Source organism: Pygoscelis adeliae, unplaced genomic scaffold, assembly GCF_000699105.1.
Source record: "Pygoscelis adeliae isolate BGI_AS28 unplaced genomic scaffold, ASM69910v1 Scaffold77, whole genome shotgun sequence".
Classification (NCBI taxonomy): Eukaryota; Metazoa; Chordata; class Aves; order Sphenisciformes; family Spheniscidae; genus Pygoscelis; species Pygoscelis adeliae.
Window position 1 is genome coordinate 1,929,893 of NW_008825216.1, and position 19,052 is coordinate 1,948,944.

Consider the following 19,052-nt stretch of genomic DNA (forward strand, 5'->3'; position numbering starts at 1 on the left):
CGCCACCATTTCTTAAGGTAAGTGTTGATAATGTAGATAATAATAGTTACTACCTCATAACAAGTGAGTTAGGGCAAATATATTTTTAATATCGAAGACTGATGTTTTTCTTCCCATATAGGTCAAACGCTGTCCTGGAGTGAACGTGTAGCAGTGTGTCAGCTAAGAAATGATAAAGCAGCTGTTTCTACGGTCTATCTGCAAACCACCTGAATACACTGGTGTGCTGAAAAACAACAGATGCACTATCTCTTCAGGAGACCTTTGTAGCTCTCAGTATGCAAGAACTGGAACTGTGCCAAAGAAGCAGATGTCAGAAAGGGAAATGAGCGCAAAGACAGCCAGGGAAATATTCAGCATATTCACATATACAGATAACAAAAAGAGACTGGGGGAAAGAAAAACCAACTACACGGGATGCTAACTTTATTCCTGCAGAGAAGCTGACAACTGGGAAGAAGAGGCCATCTATGTTGAAATTCTCAAACATTCCTTGAACTGGCTGACCGTTTATCCGGAAAGAGATGCTGGGGGCACTCAGGTCCAAACAGCAGCTAATAACATCATCAGTTCTTAATAGATGTTGGTTGGGAGAATTTACTGTTCGTGCTACACAACCTATGGAAGTAGAGAGACACACTTAGCAAAACTTCTGAAAATCATACAGGTTTTCACAGCAGACTAAAAAAAGAGAAAGACATAGCAATAGAGCACAAACACGTTAATACATAAATCTAACCTATAACATCCAAGACCTGATTTTAAGCTTGCAATATAGTGAACAGAAGCATATAATCATATCTACAAAGCTATTTTAATGATAAATAATAGAATTAAATTACATTTAATGTAAGTGAAAATAATTACTGATACCCATATAAAGAGTCAAAACCAAGACAACTAAACTTTATTCCTCACAGTAGTAGAAGTGCAAATTGAAAAACAACCATTAGTATCTAATATGAAACCTAGTATACTTTACTAAAGAATGCTTCATTATTCAAGATAAGGACAAGTTTCGTACTTTAAATTATTTAGGAAAAGTAAGGTACTTCCTGTTATTAAGGGCCATATCATGGTACCCTTGCAAACTTGTATAAGATGATACTACCCAGTTTCATAATCAAACCGCAAACCAGCATTTTTCTGGCATATACAAAGACAGCAGCAATTTTGAGGCATACATAGTCAGTAATGTATGTATTTTTCTTTAATAAGTTTTGTATGAATTCTAAAGGATCATTCTCTCTTGCATCAAATTACATTTACACAAGCACACCTGCTTCCCAAGAGAAATAACCTATAGAATACAGAAATAGGAAATGACTGTTTCTGAAATTTACTGACACCTACAACAGAAAATTTACGGAAAAGCATGACAGTTGTATGAAAATATCTCTAGACATGTTTTCCAAAAATTAGATAGGCAATGTCTACAAGAGATAAACCATGCATATTAAGAACAGAGCACTAACTTCTTAACTATGCTGTCCAACTTCCGTAAACATGAAGGACTTAATTAAACTAAAAGCACTGTATTTCCAAGAAGAAGATGAAGATGGCATATGTTTTTAACAGCAGCAAAAATAATAAAATAAAAATCTCAATAATTCTTCTGCAGATAAATTTTCATACACACACCCCCACCACCACCCCAAGGAAAAATAAAAACCAACACTTCCGATACTCTACGTATGGAAAATGACTTCCCGATACTGCCACATAATCTGCAGACTGTAGGACAGATGCCCTTGTGCAATCTGCCCCCCTTGATAGGGCAGTCAGCAGTACAGTGGGGGGGAAGAAAAAAAAATTTTCAGAGGCTCTTGCTGCTCCCCTGCACCCTTTCAAGACAGGATGCCCTTAGCTCGGTTGCTGTAAGAATAGTCAGTTCCATGAGCAAGGACAGGGGAATGACATGGAGCAATCCTAAAGGCCCCTCACAAATCGAGAAATCTATAGGAAACACTGCTGAGAAACAAAGTAGCAGTCACAGCGTAAGGAATGGCCTGCAAGGAGACTACCTTCTACCAGCTCTACATCCCAAAACTCACAGAGCACAGTAGAGAATAGCAGAGAAAAACATCACAACAGCTGAGAGTTAGCTTCAAATAAATCACAGAAAGGGACAACTATTTAATGGCAGGGATAACTAAACTCTAAAAGAGCTATCAATGAAGAGTGGATACTTCATCTCCTTAAGGCATGCTACATGAGACTAGATGCCTTTTTAGATGTTAAAATTTAGCCAAATATAGGTTATTGGGATCAATGCAGGGCTGACTGTTACAGAAATATGTACTGGTCTTTGATGAGCACATAGTCAGACCAAATGATCTAAGTGCCTTTTCTGGCCTTAGGCTTTAAAAATTTGTGAGTTCTGCTTCTCCATATTAGAGCAGTAATTGCAGGACTGAAGAAACAAATGTAAATTAAATGTGATTCTCGTAAAGGATTGGTCCAGAACAGAAACTCAGGGGTAGAAATTATTGTTGCTATACATTAAAGCAGTAAATGCTTCCTGCTCAGAAGATTATTTTAAAGATGTCATTGCTGAGACTTACCAAGATGCAGCCTGGAACGGTGGAAGAAGAAGAAAGGCCATGATTTTCAACACTGAACTACTTAAAGTCCTTCCAAGTTTCAGAGGTATGTGTTACATGAGAATGTCAATGAAGACAGAAATCTTTTCAAATCTACCAGCCACATCCACAACAGAGATTAATATGCAAAAATTGCATATACAAAGGTGGTCTGACTTATTTTAACTGGGCTGGATTATTGACTTGAAAACCACAAACAATTGTTCATTTATCTTTTGTGACATTTCTCATTAAAAAGTTTCCGGTGGGTAGAAAAATAATTTTGATTTTCAGTAATCTTTTGTTTCCTCCCTAAAAGGGACCCTAACTACAAAATTTATTTCGATTGGCTCATTATTTTCTGGTTCTTCTGTATAATACTTTATCTGACAAGCTCAGTTATGACACAGCTTTAATGACATCATTAATTATGCATCATTGTTCCAAAGTAATTCTCACTATACATGAGAGGCAAAGTGGCAGCTACTTTCCTAAGATGCCACTCCAGCTGATATGTTATTACTTAATAATACAATCCATTGCTATTTTGATTGGAAAAGTCTTTTGAAATGTAAAACTGTATTCTTTCCCAAGTACCAAGCCACAATGCCTCAAAACTTCAAAGACCTTGAATGATGCATACAGCTAACTCACTAAAACGTCTCTCTTGTCTGCTAAGCAGCTTTAGAAAACTTGCTCATATCTTCACAGTGGCAAGAACTGCCAATCCAATGAGCCTAACCCAGCTTCCAGTCAGTTCTACAGTTGCCCAATAATCTCTCAAAATCAAAAGAAAAAATTTTTCTTCACCAAGGTGAAACCACAGTAGAAACTTTTTTCAAGAAGTTTAGGACTGTCCACATGTAGGACTACCTATTCCAAATCATATCCGGGAATCTTTTCACAAAAGTTAAATTATGTGAAAAAGATTAAGAAAAAGATAACAAGCTTGCTTTTTTATTATTCTGATTTTGCTGAGCTAACCCACTTTGAAGAGAGAATAAGATTTTGCAGAGTCAACAGTAAATACAAGTACTTTAGATACTCAGTTCAGTATCTAAATGAATAGATCCAAGCTGGGCCAGTAACATTTTAAAGATGAATACCTGACCAAACACACCATGTGCAAGTGAGGAATACGATTCTGCAAGTCTTGCAATAAACAGTCAGTCTCAATGTATGTAAATAAAACATCACTACAGAAAAATATCTGTTTTTAAAATGTATGGCAAAAAGCATACTTAAAAATCTTCTTTGCCTCTAAAATATTTCTAAACTTCTAAACTAAAGATCCAGATTAAAAATCTGTTTAAAAAAAAAAAGAAAAAAAAAAGAGAGAGTGCTGTGAATTAAATCTCTCAGGCTGTTCTTACACTATCACACAGGAATTACAAATCCAGATGACTGTTTGTCAGACTTCCTTTTTTGCACCTTTTATGTTTTAAATAAAAATATTTATAGTTACTATGAATAAAACCCAAAAATAATTCCCAGGCTGAAACATAAATTATTATTCTATCTGCATTATTTTGTATAAAACATTTTTTTCAATATGGATTGTCAACTTAAAACATATTCTGATATAGGGTACTGTTTCTGTATATTCCTAGTGTCAACTGAAACATCTGATTCACTTTGCTGCTGTTGAAAACAAATTCACTGGAATTGCAAACAACATTCTAGTATTAAAAAAAAAAAAAAAACAAACAAAAAACCCAAACAAACAAAAAGTGGAGAATACCTGACCACAGATGCAGACCATCGAAGCCGTAGGAATACAAGTCATCACCAACACCATTTCCTCCCCATTCTGCTCCTCCCCCTGGATATGGTGAGTAGCCCTCTGTTGAAGCCCAGCCCACTCGTAAATGAGTTGATTCTGCAGTCACAAAGGGCTCGAGGTGGTCCACCATAAGTTCATAGTACCATTTTCTGTACTGGGCAGAGCCTTCGCTAATCCCCAAGAAGATATTGGGTCGCATGCTTAAACAGAAAGAATGAAAGTGGTTATTAAAAACTTATCTCAAGAACATGATGAAGTACTGCAGACTTTTCATTAAACTCAAATTTCATGATTGTTTTGTGTGATTAAAACAACAGAAGTAATTTTATTTATTTATTTATTTATTCTGGTGGAAAATGCTCTATACAGTTAAAGTAAAAAAGTGTTTGTTTCAGTAACTGAAACAGTATCCTCACTCACACACCAATAATAATATTCTATGTGTTTGAACATTTAATAGATGTTAAATCCTACAAAAATGACAGCTAATAGAAATATAGTAAGTACACACTGCAGGTTTAATTTTACAAAGCAAACTGCATCCTGTAACACTGGTTATCCATTCAAGAGAATAACATTTACAAAGATACAAAAGTAAAGTGTCAATCTATTTCAAAATTCTCTTGTACCTCTTCCTTCTTTATTCCGAGTTTTATGTAACTCAGTAATTTGCAGTGGTTATACCAATCCTTAATATCAATTCGATGTTCCTACTGCCGATGATTTTAAAGTACTTCACAAGCATACTTGAAAGGCAAAACTATTACTGTGCTTATTCAATAACTAGTTAAATAGCAATATGTAGAGTCATACATCTAAAGGTCACGAGGGGAAAAAAAAGGAAAGAAAACTATGCTTTTCTAATCTGATTTTTGGGATAATACTGAATCTAGAATCTCATCCCAAAGAATCTGTCTCCAGACAGTCATTACCGTGTCAGCTTTGCATTAAGAAAGCCATCCAATCTTGAATTAAAGCTGTAGAGTACAGAAGTATCCAAAATCAATGCTAGGTATATTTCCTCAATGGTTGGTTACCCATATTGCAAAAAATCTTTTAGACTTCTAGGCTCAATGTATCTAGTTTTCACATCCCTCCACTGATTGAGTTGTAACTTCTATAAATATTTTCTTTCTACATACAAGTTGCCTAATTAACAAAAATTTAGCTCTAAGCCAGCTCCAGCTCACTGTATGCCTTCTGATGCAGGGAATGCAGGGGGAGGAAGAAGGATTGATACGGGCTGTTAAATACGAGTCAGTATAAAAGCAGACTTTACTGATCTGATTGCTTCTAAAATAACTTCTTTTATCACGTAAGACTAATACACTTTCCTTCTAGAAGTATATGGGGTGTCTTTTGCCAAAAGTTTAAGTATAGATACTCTTCACTTTGTTACAAGTCAAACATTTAATCTCCTTAAAAATATAAACAAAACCTGTTTGACAAAAGCTACATTCCATAAAAGTCAAGTCATTTAGAAGTTATTGGTAAGATCACCAATTGAATCTTTTCTGCCTGAACACAGTATCAGCTTTAGTATGCCTTTGTCCAGACTCCACAACTTAATCAACCTAATCGTCCAACTTACTGTTTTTAAACAGAGGCTTGTGAATAGAATTTTCCAGTCCCCTGGAAAAGTATGTTAAACAGCAATATTTTAGAAAGTTCCTTTGCCAATTATTTTTGGTGCAAGGTATACAATTCTCAGTCTATCACTAAATGTTTTCAGTGTTTCATTGGTCTTTCTGACTTCTGAAAAAATAATCTTTTTTTCCTTATAACTGCAAGAATATGAATAATCTCATTCACAACTTTCTAATGCAGAGCAAAAATATGTATTAACTACATTTGCTTTGTCTACAGCCATGTTTAGGAAAGACAGCTCTACCTTCCCTGTACGAGATCCAAAGTCAGCTCAGAAGCTCAATCAGTATCCATACATTTAAAATTTCTTCTCATGCAAGGTTTTCATTAGTGATTTTAGCTTATCAGTAGTTCAAATTTATTGCTGACATGGAATGATTCCCATTACACCATCCTTCCATGTGTTATATATGTTGCTGTGTTACTGGATGCGTTGGGGCAAGCCAAGTCACATGTGGTTACGAAAAATATGAGTGAATGTATTAGCTATAAAATTGCCAAGTTAATGTCACCTTTAGACTTGAATTTATCTTTACTTGAAAAGGCCTCCTTATAATAGACAGTTGTGGAATTTTTATGGTTTTCAGCATCTAATAAATCCTATGAACCCTGAATTATAAGTACTATTTCTATGCTTCAACTTTCATTCTCACTTAATGATTGAGATTTTTTAAAATATAGGTTTGAGACAGGAAGATCCCACGATTCTTCACTTAAAGCCAGATTCTTCTGCCTCAGCATAAATTCAAACTCTGGATCAACATTTACTTTGTAAATATTACTTGCTAGTTTAAGATGTTACTAGCTTCATCTTGTTATTAATGTCTGCTGGAAGGTAGCTTCTACAACTCTGCCAGTGGGAGGAAGGGTGAGGGCACTCCCTAAATATCCCAGGCAAAATCAACATTAGTTTAAGAAACTGGTGAAGGTGTTTGGCACTAAGTTCTTGATTTTGACCAAAGGTGATTAGGAAATCCTCACAAGATCACAAACGTAAAGGCAATCACAGGACACCGGCTGACAATACTTTGAAAGCACAGCTAGATCTAGACAAGAATCTTTAGAAGAGACTCTACAGTTTCACAGACTTAAAGCTTTAGCTGCAGCAGCTCTCTCTGACCCATGTTTTGATTCTAATCAATATTGCAAAGAGTATTTAAAATCCTAGTAAGAATAAAATACCTTAACAAAAGTTTTGGAAGTAAAACAGGTTTTCTGTAGTGACTATTTCTTTTAACCACAAGTTTTATTCTGCTGTGTTCATATAGATTTTTTCTTTTTCTTTTTACCTGCTCACATGGTTAACAAGGCGTGTCTGTAAGAGCAGATCTCTTCCTGGCAGGAGATTATCGCAGATTAGATGTTGATTAGACCGCACAGCTACTCCATGACAAACACAGAGAGAACACAAAACATCCAAGACCTGAAAAAAAAAAGATTGTTTTCATCTTAAATATTTTTTCATGCTAAAGAGTTCATAATCGCTGTGAGTTACTTCAGGCAATATAATGCTACATACCTTGTTACTGGAAGACATGTAAGGGTATGTAATTCATCCAACATCGTAGTGTTATTTTACAACAATCATGAAATTCTCCTAACAATATTAAGATATATTCTTCCTGCTTCCCTTGAGATTTAGTGTGTATCAACGTTTTCATCAAAAAGAAGATAACATTCCCCTTTGCTTCTTCAAAGTGCTTATATGCCTTTTAGGAAAAGTTTCATTCCCAATTATGAATAGAGTATTAAAGTATTTGAAATCTAACTTCTACACAGAACAACGTGCTTGCTTTGTTCACAAATGTTCACCTAAATATACTTGTCTCTTCTTTGCGTACCTTATGGTTTCTTCCATGTTTGTCCAAAAGACAGATGATTGATTTAATATGTCCTTCCTTAATAATGTTTAGAGCTTCTGGGCTTTCCACCAACACACAGTGTAAAACCTCTAGAATTCCTGGGAAAAAGAAGAAAAATTATTTATTCAAAGTGCATATAAAATCATAACTGCATATGATACTTCCTAATATATTGCTCAGCAACATGGATTAGTTCCAAAACAAAACCAAAACAGGATTGATGTTGTACTTCTAGATTTCCCAAAATAAGTGAATGTAGTAAAAATCAGAAAGGAGAGGAAAAAATCTGTAAATTAATTTGAATTTTTAATAATAAATATGTGATGATCAACACAAATTCAAACAAACTGGGTAAAATATTGGTTTTCAGTGGCTCTTAAAGGTGATGACTTCACACTACATACATATTATATACATAAAATATGCTCTCCATATTTACAGTTCTCCATTTCTTCCCTTAGAAAACCATATGAACCACTAATGGAGTCATATACCTCTGAATTAGAGAGCAAAGGTAAATTCCCAGTCTACTGGCCCACTGTGTATAATTTTCCTTGTGTATGTAACAGCTATACTGGGAGCCACAGTGATGTTCTTAAAAGAGCAAACAAATAGAAACTAGCATGAAACTAAGATGTGCAAGGAAGTAAAGAACCACTAAATCTCCAGTGGCCCCTCAATTAAATGCAATTCCAATCCCAATAAAGCAGCAGTCATTGCCATCAAGAATCATTAGCCTTGCAATGGTTCCCTGCAGTGGGGCAGTAAAACAGGGCTCCCTTGTGTACTGGATCAAGTCACCACTTGCTTTGGGATCTTCCACATTTGGCAAAGACAAATACTACACATGTGGTTCATCATCATCAGTTGCTACAGCTGTTGCCACAATGAGAAAAGTCAGAGCACTGAGGGAAAGCTGAGAAGCAGTCTTAAACCTAGAGATAGGCAATCCTATTTGCTCTGTACATCTCATCATTCTGTCTTCATCCCTGTATTCAAGCCATGGCTCCACTCCCTCAGCTTAGTCCTTGCAAAGCAAGATCCATAGCATGAGTATTCTGTTCTTTGCCATGCTCTTTTTTACTGAAAGAAAAATGGTAGCAACGTAAACTCCCCTTGGTGTGGGAAAAAAAATTCATCAGACAAAAATGCTGTCTCAGTAAGAGTACTGTGGTCTTTCTTTGATCCTAGTGAGGAAGAGATCATCAGCCGCTACAGCTGAGTAAGGCTAGGGTCAGCTAAGAAAAAAAAGTTCCGAACAGCTACTAACTGAACACAGATTTCATTGGAACAGGCTGCCCAGGGAAGTGGTTGAGTCACCATCCCTGGAGGTATTTAAAAGACGTGTAGATGTGGCACTTAGGGACATGGTTTAGTGGTGGACTTGGCGGTGCTAGGTTAACGGTTGGACTCTATGACCTTAAGGGTCTTTTCCAGCCTAAATGATTCTATGATTCTATGACACAGAAATACTAAATTTGAAACAGTCAGCTGATAAGCTGCCTCCCTCTCACCTTAACATTCCAGACTGGATCTAAAGCTTACAGAGGGGAGCAAGTGCTTTTCTGTTAGATTTCCACTGGTTTTGAATAAACCACTGAAAAAAATGTGTATCATAAATAAATAACAGCTAATATTTAAGAATTTAAAGATGTGGATCATCCACATAACTGTCCTCAGTATGCATCTGAGGTTTTCTGAATTTGCAAACAATAAAAACAAGCTTTTCAATTTGTAAACAATAAAAAAAATTAGAAATGCAAATTTAAGTAAAAAGAATATGTATTTTGATTTATCAGGGGACTTTTTACACACACACATCCTTTTGTTTTTGTAAATAATTCCTGAGTAACAACACAATATAGTCTGGAACATTATAACTAACTGATCATAAAGCCTCTCACAAAGCAAAAATTAAAAATTAAAAGTTAATTGAGCAAGCATTTGAGAGACAACCAAATGAAAATTAAAAGAAAAGCTGAAAACCGGAAACTCTGAACAGAATTTAAAGTAATGAGTATAAAAAAATTGTTGAAATCAATATGTCTTTTTCTGCTAAGTATGAAATGCATGCTTAATAACAGTGAATAATGAAAAGCAATGAAACAAGTAATAATGAATATGAAACAATTACAGACTGGTATTAAAACCATTATTTATGAGGATTATAAATGGCCAGGAGTTCCAAGTCTAATCTATTGTCTTTTCAGCAGAAAATCCCATCTGGAGAATTTCCCAAGTATCTTATTGAGGAAAGGAATATTAAACACCATTAACAACTTATAGAAATAACCTACCTATGCAAAGATATGCATTCGTAGACTTAGGACATGTTCCGTTGTTGTGCACCAGCAAAGACTAAAATACCTTCAGTTCATGAATTATTTTTTTTTAATTGTTAATTTCAGACCAACTTATACTACGCTTACTTGCATTTGGATCAAGGTATAGGTCTATTAAAAACAAAAGTAAAAAGACCAACACAACCAAAGAAACTGCAGACCTCCTCATAAAGAAAAAACAACAAAAAAATATCTTATAAAGGACAGAAATTGGGCTGTGCAGAATTCTCACAGAGGGATAAAAAGAGATGAAGAATGTTATGAATAGTCATATGTCAACAAAGATTTTCAATTTTTTTCTTTAAACTTAGATTTTAGATTCCCATCCCTGTTAAGACCAAGTTACTCTGCCAGAAGAGACAATGGTTACTTTTAAATTACTTGCTATTTGAAAGGTAGTTTTATTTTTTATCTCCCAAGAAAATCTGAATTAAAATGAGGACTGGAATACCCAGTGATTTCAGTCATGGCTGCAGTCACCTGACTTCATTCAGATCTCTCGTTTTCATCTCAGACAACCTACAGCACCATCACCTTTTATCCCAATACTCATTAATGTTTTTTGCAGGGATCTGGAGGAAGATATGCTGTCATCACTAATAATGGGTACAGATTACTCAAGGACTGAAATGTAGTAAAGGTGGAAAGCAACAGATACAGTGACAATTTGATTTATCTGGTAAACAGGTTTCAAAAAAAAGTGTGTGTTTTAATATGTTTGAAGACAGTCATACATATGTAAACAGAAAATGCAGGTGACCCTGTACAGATATTGTAGACAATTTTCCTGTTCTGTGCGGTGGCTCCAAAAAAAGTCACAACCACGATATAATGAACTAGACATGAACTCCCAAAGTGATTCTGTAGCCCTGAAGGTATAAGCAGAAAGTCTCAACTACAAATGAGAGAAGATGTTAAACCTGAATTTGGCAGTGGTATGATCTGGGCTGCAATAGATGTACACTTCCAATATTGACAGTAACAATATTGATAAAAAGGATAAAAACCTAAGAGTCATGAGAGCAAGCTAAAGCAGTAGATGCCCTGTAGCAACATAGCAGAAGCACAATCCACCCAGCCTGCCAACTAGACAGGCAGGGGTCACTTGAGCGTGGTAAAAGTACCTAGGAAGGTAAGAAAAGTGTTACAAAAGGATCCTCCATCTAGAGGGGTAATCTGTAACAAGATCAACAACTTTATTGTGTGCAACAGTGATCTGGGAACGAAGGGAAATCACTACATTCAAAACTTGGTAATTTAAAATTTGCCACCTCTCAGCATAGCAGTGAAATACACTTTTAACAGCATAAAAAGTAATCTGATATGAAATGATACCACCTAATGTAAGTGTGGTGTCCATAACCTTGGAACTTTCAGATTTGTGTAGGTAGATTCATAATCTTAATTTTGTCTTAAAATAGTATACAGGGTTCATTTTCTAGTCTTAACCTTTTCAATAACGGAAGTAAAAATACTTTGAAGATGTAAACATTCAATAATAAATGAACGTTATCAATTAGACCCAGCTGCCACAGCAACTTCTTCAAGTACTGCAGCATCTGAATGCTAATAATCAAACACATTTTGTTCTAAGGGAAAATTCCCTCTATTTCAGAAAAAGTTGCCTATGAATGTACAATGTCTGTTTGGACTGATCCACTTTTAGATTGTTTAGATTGTCTACTTAAAGACAACTGGACCTGTTCCAATTTCATCGGAGTTGCTCAAGGCAGTAAAGCAGGAAGTGTTCGAATTTAATACAAATATCACAAACAGTATGATATGCAGAGTTTATGATAAAGATGAGTGAAAATTCTTTCCTAATGAATAACAGATGAAAGGAAGCAGATATTTTCAGGACAACATGTTGACTAATGTCATCCTGTAGAATACTAGAATAAAATGCATGCCCTTAAAAAAAAAAAAATACTCAAAACCTGATATTATCTGGTTCCAAAAATCTTCACTTGGAGGATATTAAATTATTAACTTGCCCTATTCTATTTTTTATTACGTATGTTTTAATGCCTTTAAAATTTCAGAAGGACTAGTTAAACCCATCTGGAATATATTTCAGAGTGAAAGACTAATCTAATCTTAATTTATACATTGAAGAGACAGCTGAAGCATTATTGCATTATTCACTCAGCACCTGTGATATCTCACTTCTAACGTGGTCTACTCTCAGACACATTTATACTTGGACAAATCTCCATTTTCTTTCTTTAACTTCAGTGAAGATCAGGAACTGAATCGATTGGTAATCTAATTTGTACAATCAACAATTGTACAGTGCAAACAATTGCTGTTTATATATTTAACGCCTTTATTCTGTTTTCATGACATTTTTAGTTCAAGGATAAGAAAAAAGTGAAAAAAGGAATTTTATTGATAATAGTTTATGGCATCAGATCTTTATCGTGACGCATTCAAGAAAACACCCGCAGGAGATGTAGCTAACAACTTCAGTGTTGAAGGTGAACTTAATTTTGGTGTCATTGACAGAGTGTGGTGTTTCTTCCTCACAAACACTCTACCTTAGAAAATGAATTAATTATTTTAGGCAAATATATGCAGCCAGGTATTCTTATTTAAAAGGTGTAATATAATCCAGTATTTCTCCCTATTGTAGATCTACCACTGTAAACTAAAATTGTGAATATCCTCACCTCAATCAAGCCATATAAAGCTTAAAATCTGGCAAGCAAGCATCCTGCATAAAATTACAAGAGCACATTTACATACTAAAAGCTAAACCTACTGTGCCTCTCGAGTTAACTAAAGCACAGCATAATTAGCATCTTGTATAACTGACTCCCTCAAAACCAGAAAAAGTCTGAATTATAAAAGCAGTTTTGGAGGCAACATGGAAGTGATGTTACCAGAACATATGGGGAACGAGTTCAAGTGGCCTAGTTCCTAGAAGAAAACTCAGGACAAACAAGCATTGCAAATATTAGTACCTTCAGAATTTTTGCAGCATGTCATGAGGTTCATTATACAGTACGACTACAATGTCAGATTACTTTGCAGTTTACAGAATTCATCTCATACCTTACTATAATATCATAAACATTTAGGTTTTAATTTTCAAACCTTATTTTTACTTTGAGATTAATTTTTTAAAATGCATACATAACAGAAACCATGTAACACAGCATTTTTAGAGCTGTTGTAACAAATTTCATATTGAACCTCCAGAAGTTGAGCACAAAGTTTTGGATTATTTCTGAAAATCCTAGCCCTGAGAGTTTCAGATGTAAAATTAGGTCTCTTAGGAAATAATTTCACCATGAACAACTGGGGAAGTACATTGAAATTAAGAAGGTTGCAGTCAAATCCCATGCAACTGCATAATTGTGAGAACATTCTCCTTAGATGAGTGCTCTCACACCAAAGTGGACTGTCGTGGAGGAAAGATCTAGCCTGCGATTTTGCCATTTTTTAAATGCTTGTTTCAGTTAAATTCTCTGTTACTCAAATGTTCATGAAAGCAAGAAGATCACAGCATCTGCAGAGCAGGTTTCCCTAACAATAATGTAAACCAACATGAATGTTCAGTTAGGGCATCTATTTGGTTAGGATCTCTACATGTAATATGCTAGCTACAGTGATAGGATGATCAGCAAATCTCTAACTAGACACCAGTGCTATGAGCAGCTAACTGTCTGTAACACCAGCTGAGAACTAAAGTAGTGATACAGATTTAGCCTCGTATGCTCCTTTTGCCTCCTATCTTGAGCAGCTGAAGGATTCAGAGCACAAACATGCCACGGCTGAAACAGGTCAGGTACATGCCAGGAGTAGGAAGAAATAGCATAGTGAAACAGGTCCCCCCACCCTAAAGCCATAGTTCTGCAGTAAAAACATGAAACAAAATGCTGCAAAAATACTTCTATGAAACATTGCTGACTAGAGGGGCTTACACGGGCAAATGCCCCAAAGCCTCTATACCAGCCTTCACCCCAAGAGAAGAATAACTGACTTCTAAACTCTCTGCTTGCCCCAAGACAAAGGAAAAAACTTCCAAGAGGAGAACTATCAATGTATAACTGCTCTTTGCAACCGCAGTTACCCACTGCAGTTCTTGCCAATCAGCTAGTGAACGCCGTGGCAGTTCACCCTTGGCTCTGAGAGGGAGAACACTCCTACCCCTGACATTTGACAATATTTTCCTGTGCTGTTGGTCAGTTCATCTCAGGAACAGATTTATGGCAAATAAACAAAATGCACATGAATGTTTAATGACAAAGCTGAGGGGAACACAAACAGCTTATTCGCCTTGTTTACTATAGGACACATCTGTTCTCATGGCTGTTGCTGATCCTTTGAAGACTACTGAGGTAAGAAATGTGATAATATATGCCACATGGTGATCTGCAACTGAGACAACTCCAATTTTTACTTGGGATACTCAGCAATAGCAGGATATTTCTTATGTATTAATGCCACAGTAAAAGGCTCATGAGAACAACTGTGTTACGCCTACGACATTTCTTCTCAAATGTCTACCAGTCTAATATAAACCAAAGAACTTTTACAATGGGAGACATCTTCCCTTCCTGGCATTCCTCCCTTAAGATGTCAATGAATCCAAGGACACATCTATCTATGGCAGAAGTATGAGTCGGGAGTGGGAAGAACAGGATAGGAAAGGAAATTTTGATTCCTGTGGACAACTCTTTAATCAATGAAAAATTATTATTGAAAGGAAGATTATTATGTTCCTCCCAGCTCATGAAACAACACACAACACTAAAACAAGATGATGGGAAAAAACTACAAATATGTAACTGGAAAGGTGTGTCACATTGTTCTCACTGTTGTTGTAACTACCCTGCCCATTGGTCTGACTACAAACCTTCCTGCCTTTTGAACTTAGTGTAGCATAATTACAGAAAATAAGGCTTGAGAGACTCTCAAGAGGCCATCTTCCAACAAAACAGTAACAAATGTTATACATAACGCAAAACAGTCACAATTGCAACTGGAAAACATTTCTTAGTCTGTAACTCTGAAACAGCTCCAGCTGGGTGAGAGCAGAGAACAGAAGAGGGGAGGGAGGGGAAATTATATGTATTAATAGTAATGACAAAGCAAAGCACACATGAACTAGAGAGAGATGAAAAAAACAGACAATAAAAATTTAAAACACAGCAATTGCTACACATTGAATATTTTTCAAATCTGTTGCTCTTCCTGCAGTGGATTCAAAATACCTTCCCTGTGCCATTAATACTTAGCTCCTGAAATCCACCTTGATACCTACATCTACTGTGAAAAGATAAACATGAACCAGAAACAGAAGATCAAAGAATATCATACAAGGGATATCAATGACAGTAGCTAGAACCAGGCAATAAAAAAGAGACAGGTTAAGACAAGTCTCTATCTGCTATTACAGTAAAAATACTATTACATTTAATACAAGAGGTTCTATTAAATTGGTTGGACTACAGTTCTGAGCATTAAAGATTAATACAAATTATACAGGACATCACAAATATTTATACTGCAATGTTCTTATATTCAAATTACGAAGAAAAATATAAATTAGAAGTATATTAACATTAACATTTATTAAAAAAATGAAACAAACTATAGAAATTGAGATTGCCTGTGGCAGCAGAAGCATTACAAAATTGTCTAGCTTCTTGGTTGCTTAAATTCTTCTCTCCACAGGCCTATTTTTTACTCATTATTGACTTAAAACATAGAATTTTCTCAACTTCTATACTAGAAGGTATATTCCCAATACATTTCTTACAAACAGCGGTTTCTTCTAGTAGTGCAACTTAAGATTTGTATAATGGCAAAAAAAAAAAAAAAAGTGTCTAGATTATGTTAATGACCTATATAAAAAGTTGAAATGTCTCAAACCAAAATTGCTTTTACTGCATTATGTCATATGTTAACATTACTGAACATTACATGTACAACTTCTCCAATTTGTAATATTTATATTTCTATATTTCCCTCTTCACTTTCAGTTACAGGGAGGACTAATTTGCAAGGCAAATTCCTTATCAGGTATAAGAGCTTAATTTAGACTTTGAGCTCCTGCTTGTTGTTTAACTTTTCTGTCTAGTGAATGTGCGAAAGAAAGCTTTCTGTAAGGAGCTGTTAACATTTTTCTTATTTCATAATTTCTTTATTCTTGTGTCCTATGACTCACTTAATTGGCAAATCAGATATTAAAAGATCTCACCACATCAGATCCATGTTTTCAGTTACTGCTGTAACCTGTAGAACTCCAAGAAGTATTACATTGGTAAGAATAAAATTTAGAACACTGGCCTTACACTATGTTGTGTAAAAAACGTAAAAAACGCATGGTTTTTTATTCCGATAAATACTTTTACTAATCTTGAAAAACAAGAGGGGTGGGGATCAGGCTGCAGTGATGTTTCTTACCAACTGTATTACTTTGGGTTTTGATCTTTATGTAATCACCATCATGAAAAGCATGCTTGAAAAGAGTCAAAAATCAGTCTTAAAAGTCCAGAACTAATCACTTTATTTAATCTCATCTCTTAGCTGCTGGGACCAAGTTTGAGTACTGTCTACTGTTCAGATGCTTAGATGACATAATTTTGGCATATTTTCATGGTGAAAAGAACAGTAATTAAATCTTCATGTAAGAAAAAAAGAAAAAGTTTGTATTTATATCAGTAAAATGGGGCAAGAGACTCAAGTATCACCCATGAAATCGACACTATTAATTCCAGAAACATAGTCCTAGTATCTCTTCAGTAACTTTGAGATACACCTAGCAGAGGTTCTCTAATGCAATGAGATTTGTCTACCATCTGTTTACAAAATCAAACTACAGTGGCATGTTTCAAACACATACTTTTAAAGAAAATAGAGTAGTATTGTTAAAAAACAACAAAATAATTATTCTAATAAGTATTGAAGACTATTTTTTTTAAATAAGCACATGCCAAAGGTGGTAATCCAGATAACCACCTTTAAGGTCCTGTTATAGACTACAGTCATGTTAATAACTACATTTAAGATAGTAAAGAGGTACACAGTAGCAAGCTGTCAATGCCAATAGGAATTATATATCACCAAGAAAAATTCTTAAGATATTATCTACATTCACCTAACATGCAGTGTTCATACTGCTTATTTCTTCTTCTGTTCAAAAAGTATATTTTTCCAATATAGTCCAGAGAGTTTTTTTTATCAAGTTTAGTTGCAGTATTTTTTTTAAAAATCCATTAGAAACTTAAAAATACAATGTATTTGGTTGGCAGAGTAGGTTTACGGAGAACAGATTGTTTCCAAGGAAACAGAATCCAGGATCACCATTTCAGTGAGAAATACAGTACAGCTCAGCATAACTTCATTTACTTTCACTTTGAGCAACACAGATACTAATTACATCTCCAGGACACTAAGGGGTTAACAGTGGTTCAGGAGGAAGATAAGACATTAGGTAGTGACAAAGAAAATAAATAAGCTAGCTTAAAGAATTTGTGTCTAAAGTGAGACAGAATTCCCAGATTTTCAAATCATAAGTGTGTTTCAGGCATGCTTTTTGTTAACTTCAAACAGAAGTTCAGACCTCAGGAGTGAGAGAGGTGATTAAAGAGGGAATGTGTATGTATCAAGGAGGTAACACTGTTACATGCAAACATATAGGTGTTTTCTGAAGACCCATCTATTGCGCATATCCAAGTAGAATACATGAACTTCCCTACATTACCACTACAGTCCTTCAAGAAGAGACAAATTACATCCATTCCATACAGTTTATAATTGTATTTAGTTTGATGCAAATCCTGAAACACATGCAGACTTCCAAAGAGAAGGGAAGAGAAGGTACTAGAATTAGAGAGAAAGCAACAATACAACTGAAACTGTAGAACAACTGTTTCACCAAATGGTTTGTTTGCCTGAATTAAAAGATAACATTACAACCAATTGGCCTAGGAAAAGGAAAGACTGCCAGAACTTAAGGTAGAACTACAACTGAAATCAATATGTAAAAATGTTACAATTATAAATCTCACTTTATTAATATAACTTACTCTCTCATAGGAAGAACTTAATGATAAATAGACTGAACAAGTTTATCACCAATTTTAAAGAATGAAAAACTGGTCAAAGAAGGAAGTTAAAATACTAAAAAGCATACCAGAAGAGGCTTCCAGTCTTTCTAATCTGCTGATCAACCAATCAAGAGATCCAGAAAATTGAGCACAGTTTTTACGATTCCCTCGAATCAGAGCCGCTATTGGAAAAAGGCAGAGAGAGAAAAAAAAACAATCACAATTGTAAGTCCATTTAAATTAAAAGAATCCTTGTCTTGTCTTTCCAGGAAGAATCCAGTAAGACAGATTATCAATCTTTAATTATTGATGTTCTTGATTTAATTAATGTGAGTGATGGTTAGATTTAAGCATAAGAAATAACCTTGGCATCAAATTGACCTTTAAGGTATTTGAATTATTTTGGCTTTACAATCACCTCAATAATCCCGGCAAAATGCTCTACATGAAGTAGCCGGTATTGACACCACAAAAGTCAGCTGCCTCTGTAGAAACAGATTTCTGTAAAACAGCATTCTTGTAATGACAGGAAACACTGGAAGAGGAGAATGTGAAGCCAACATCATAGGTGCTGAATGTAAATTATTCTCTATTGATACAATACCTTTGCTCAAGAATAATAGGAACTAAAACAAAAGACATGTCCAGGAACTGTTTGTCATACTTTTGACAGGGCTATAGGGAGGAAGTAACTGGTTTGAAACTGTTTCACCCTCATGCTTTAAGCTGAAGATTGAAGTAGACTGAATGCATGCACTGACTTAGAATCATAGAAT

At 35.1% G+C, this 19,052-nt stretch overlaps 1 protein-coding gene across 1 annotated transcript in view; it reads right to left on the reverse strand.

Moving 5' to 3' along the window:
• The window catches only part of RYR2 (ryanodine receptor 2 (cardiac)), a 338,959-nt gene that overhangs the window by 205,030 nt on the left and 114,877 nt on the right, over positions 1-19,052 (reverse strand). The window contains exons 18-22 of the mRNA XM_009329215.1: positions 18,363-18,458; positions 7,854-7,972; positions 7,302-7,435; positions 4,324-4,565; positions 426-618 (exon numbers count right to left, since the gene is read on the reverse strand). Of these exons, the coding sequence (XP_009327490.1) occupies positions 426-618; positions 4,324-4,565; positions 7,302-7,435; positions 7,854-7,972; positions 18,363-18,458 (784 nt within the window). The remainder of the gene's footprint in view (positions 1-425; positions 619-4,323; positions 4,566-7,301; positions 7,436-7,853; positions 7,973-18,362; positions 18,459-19,052) is intronic.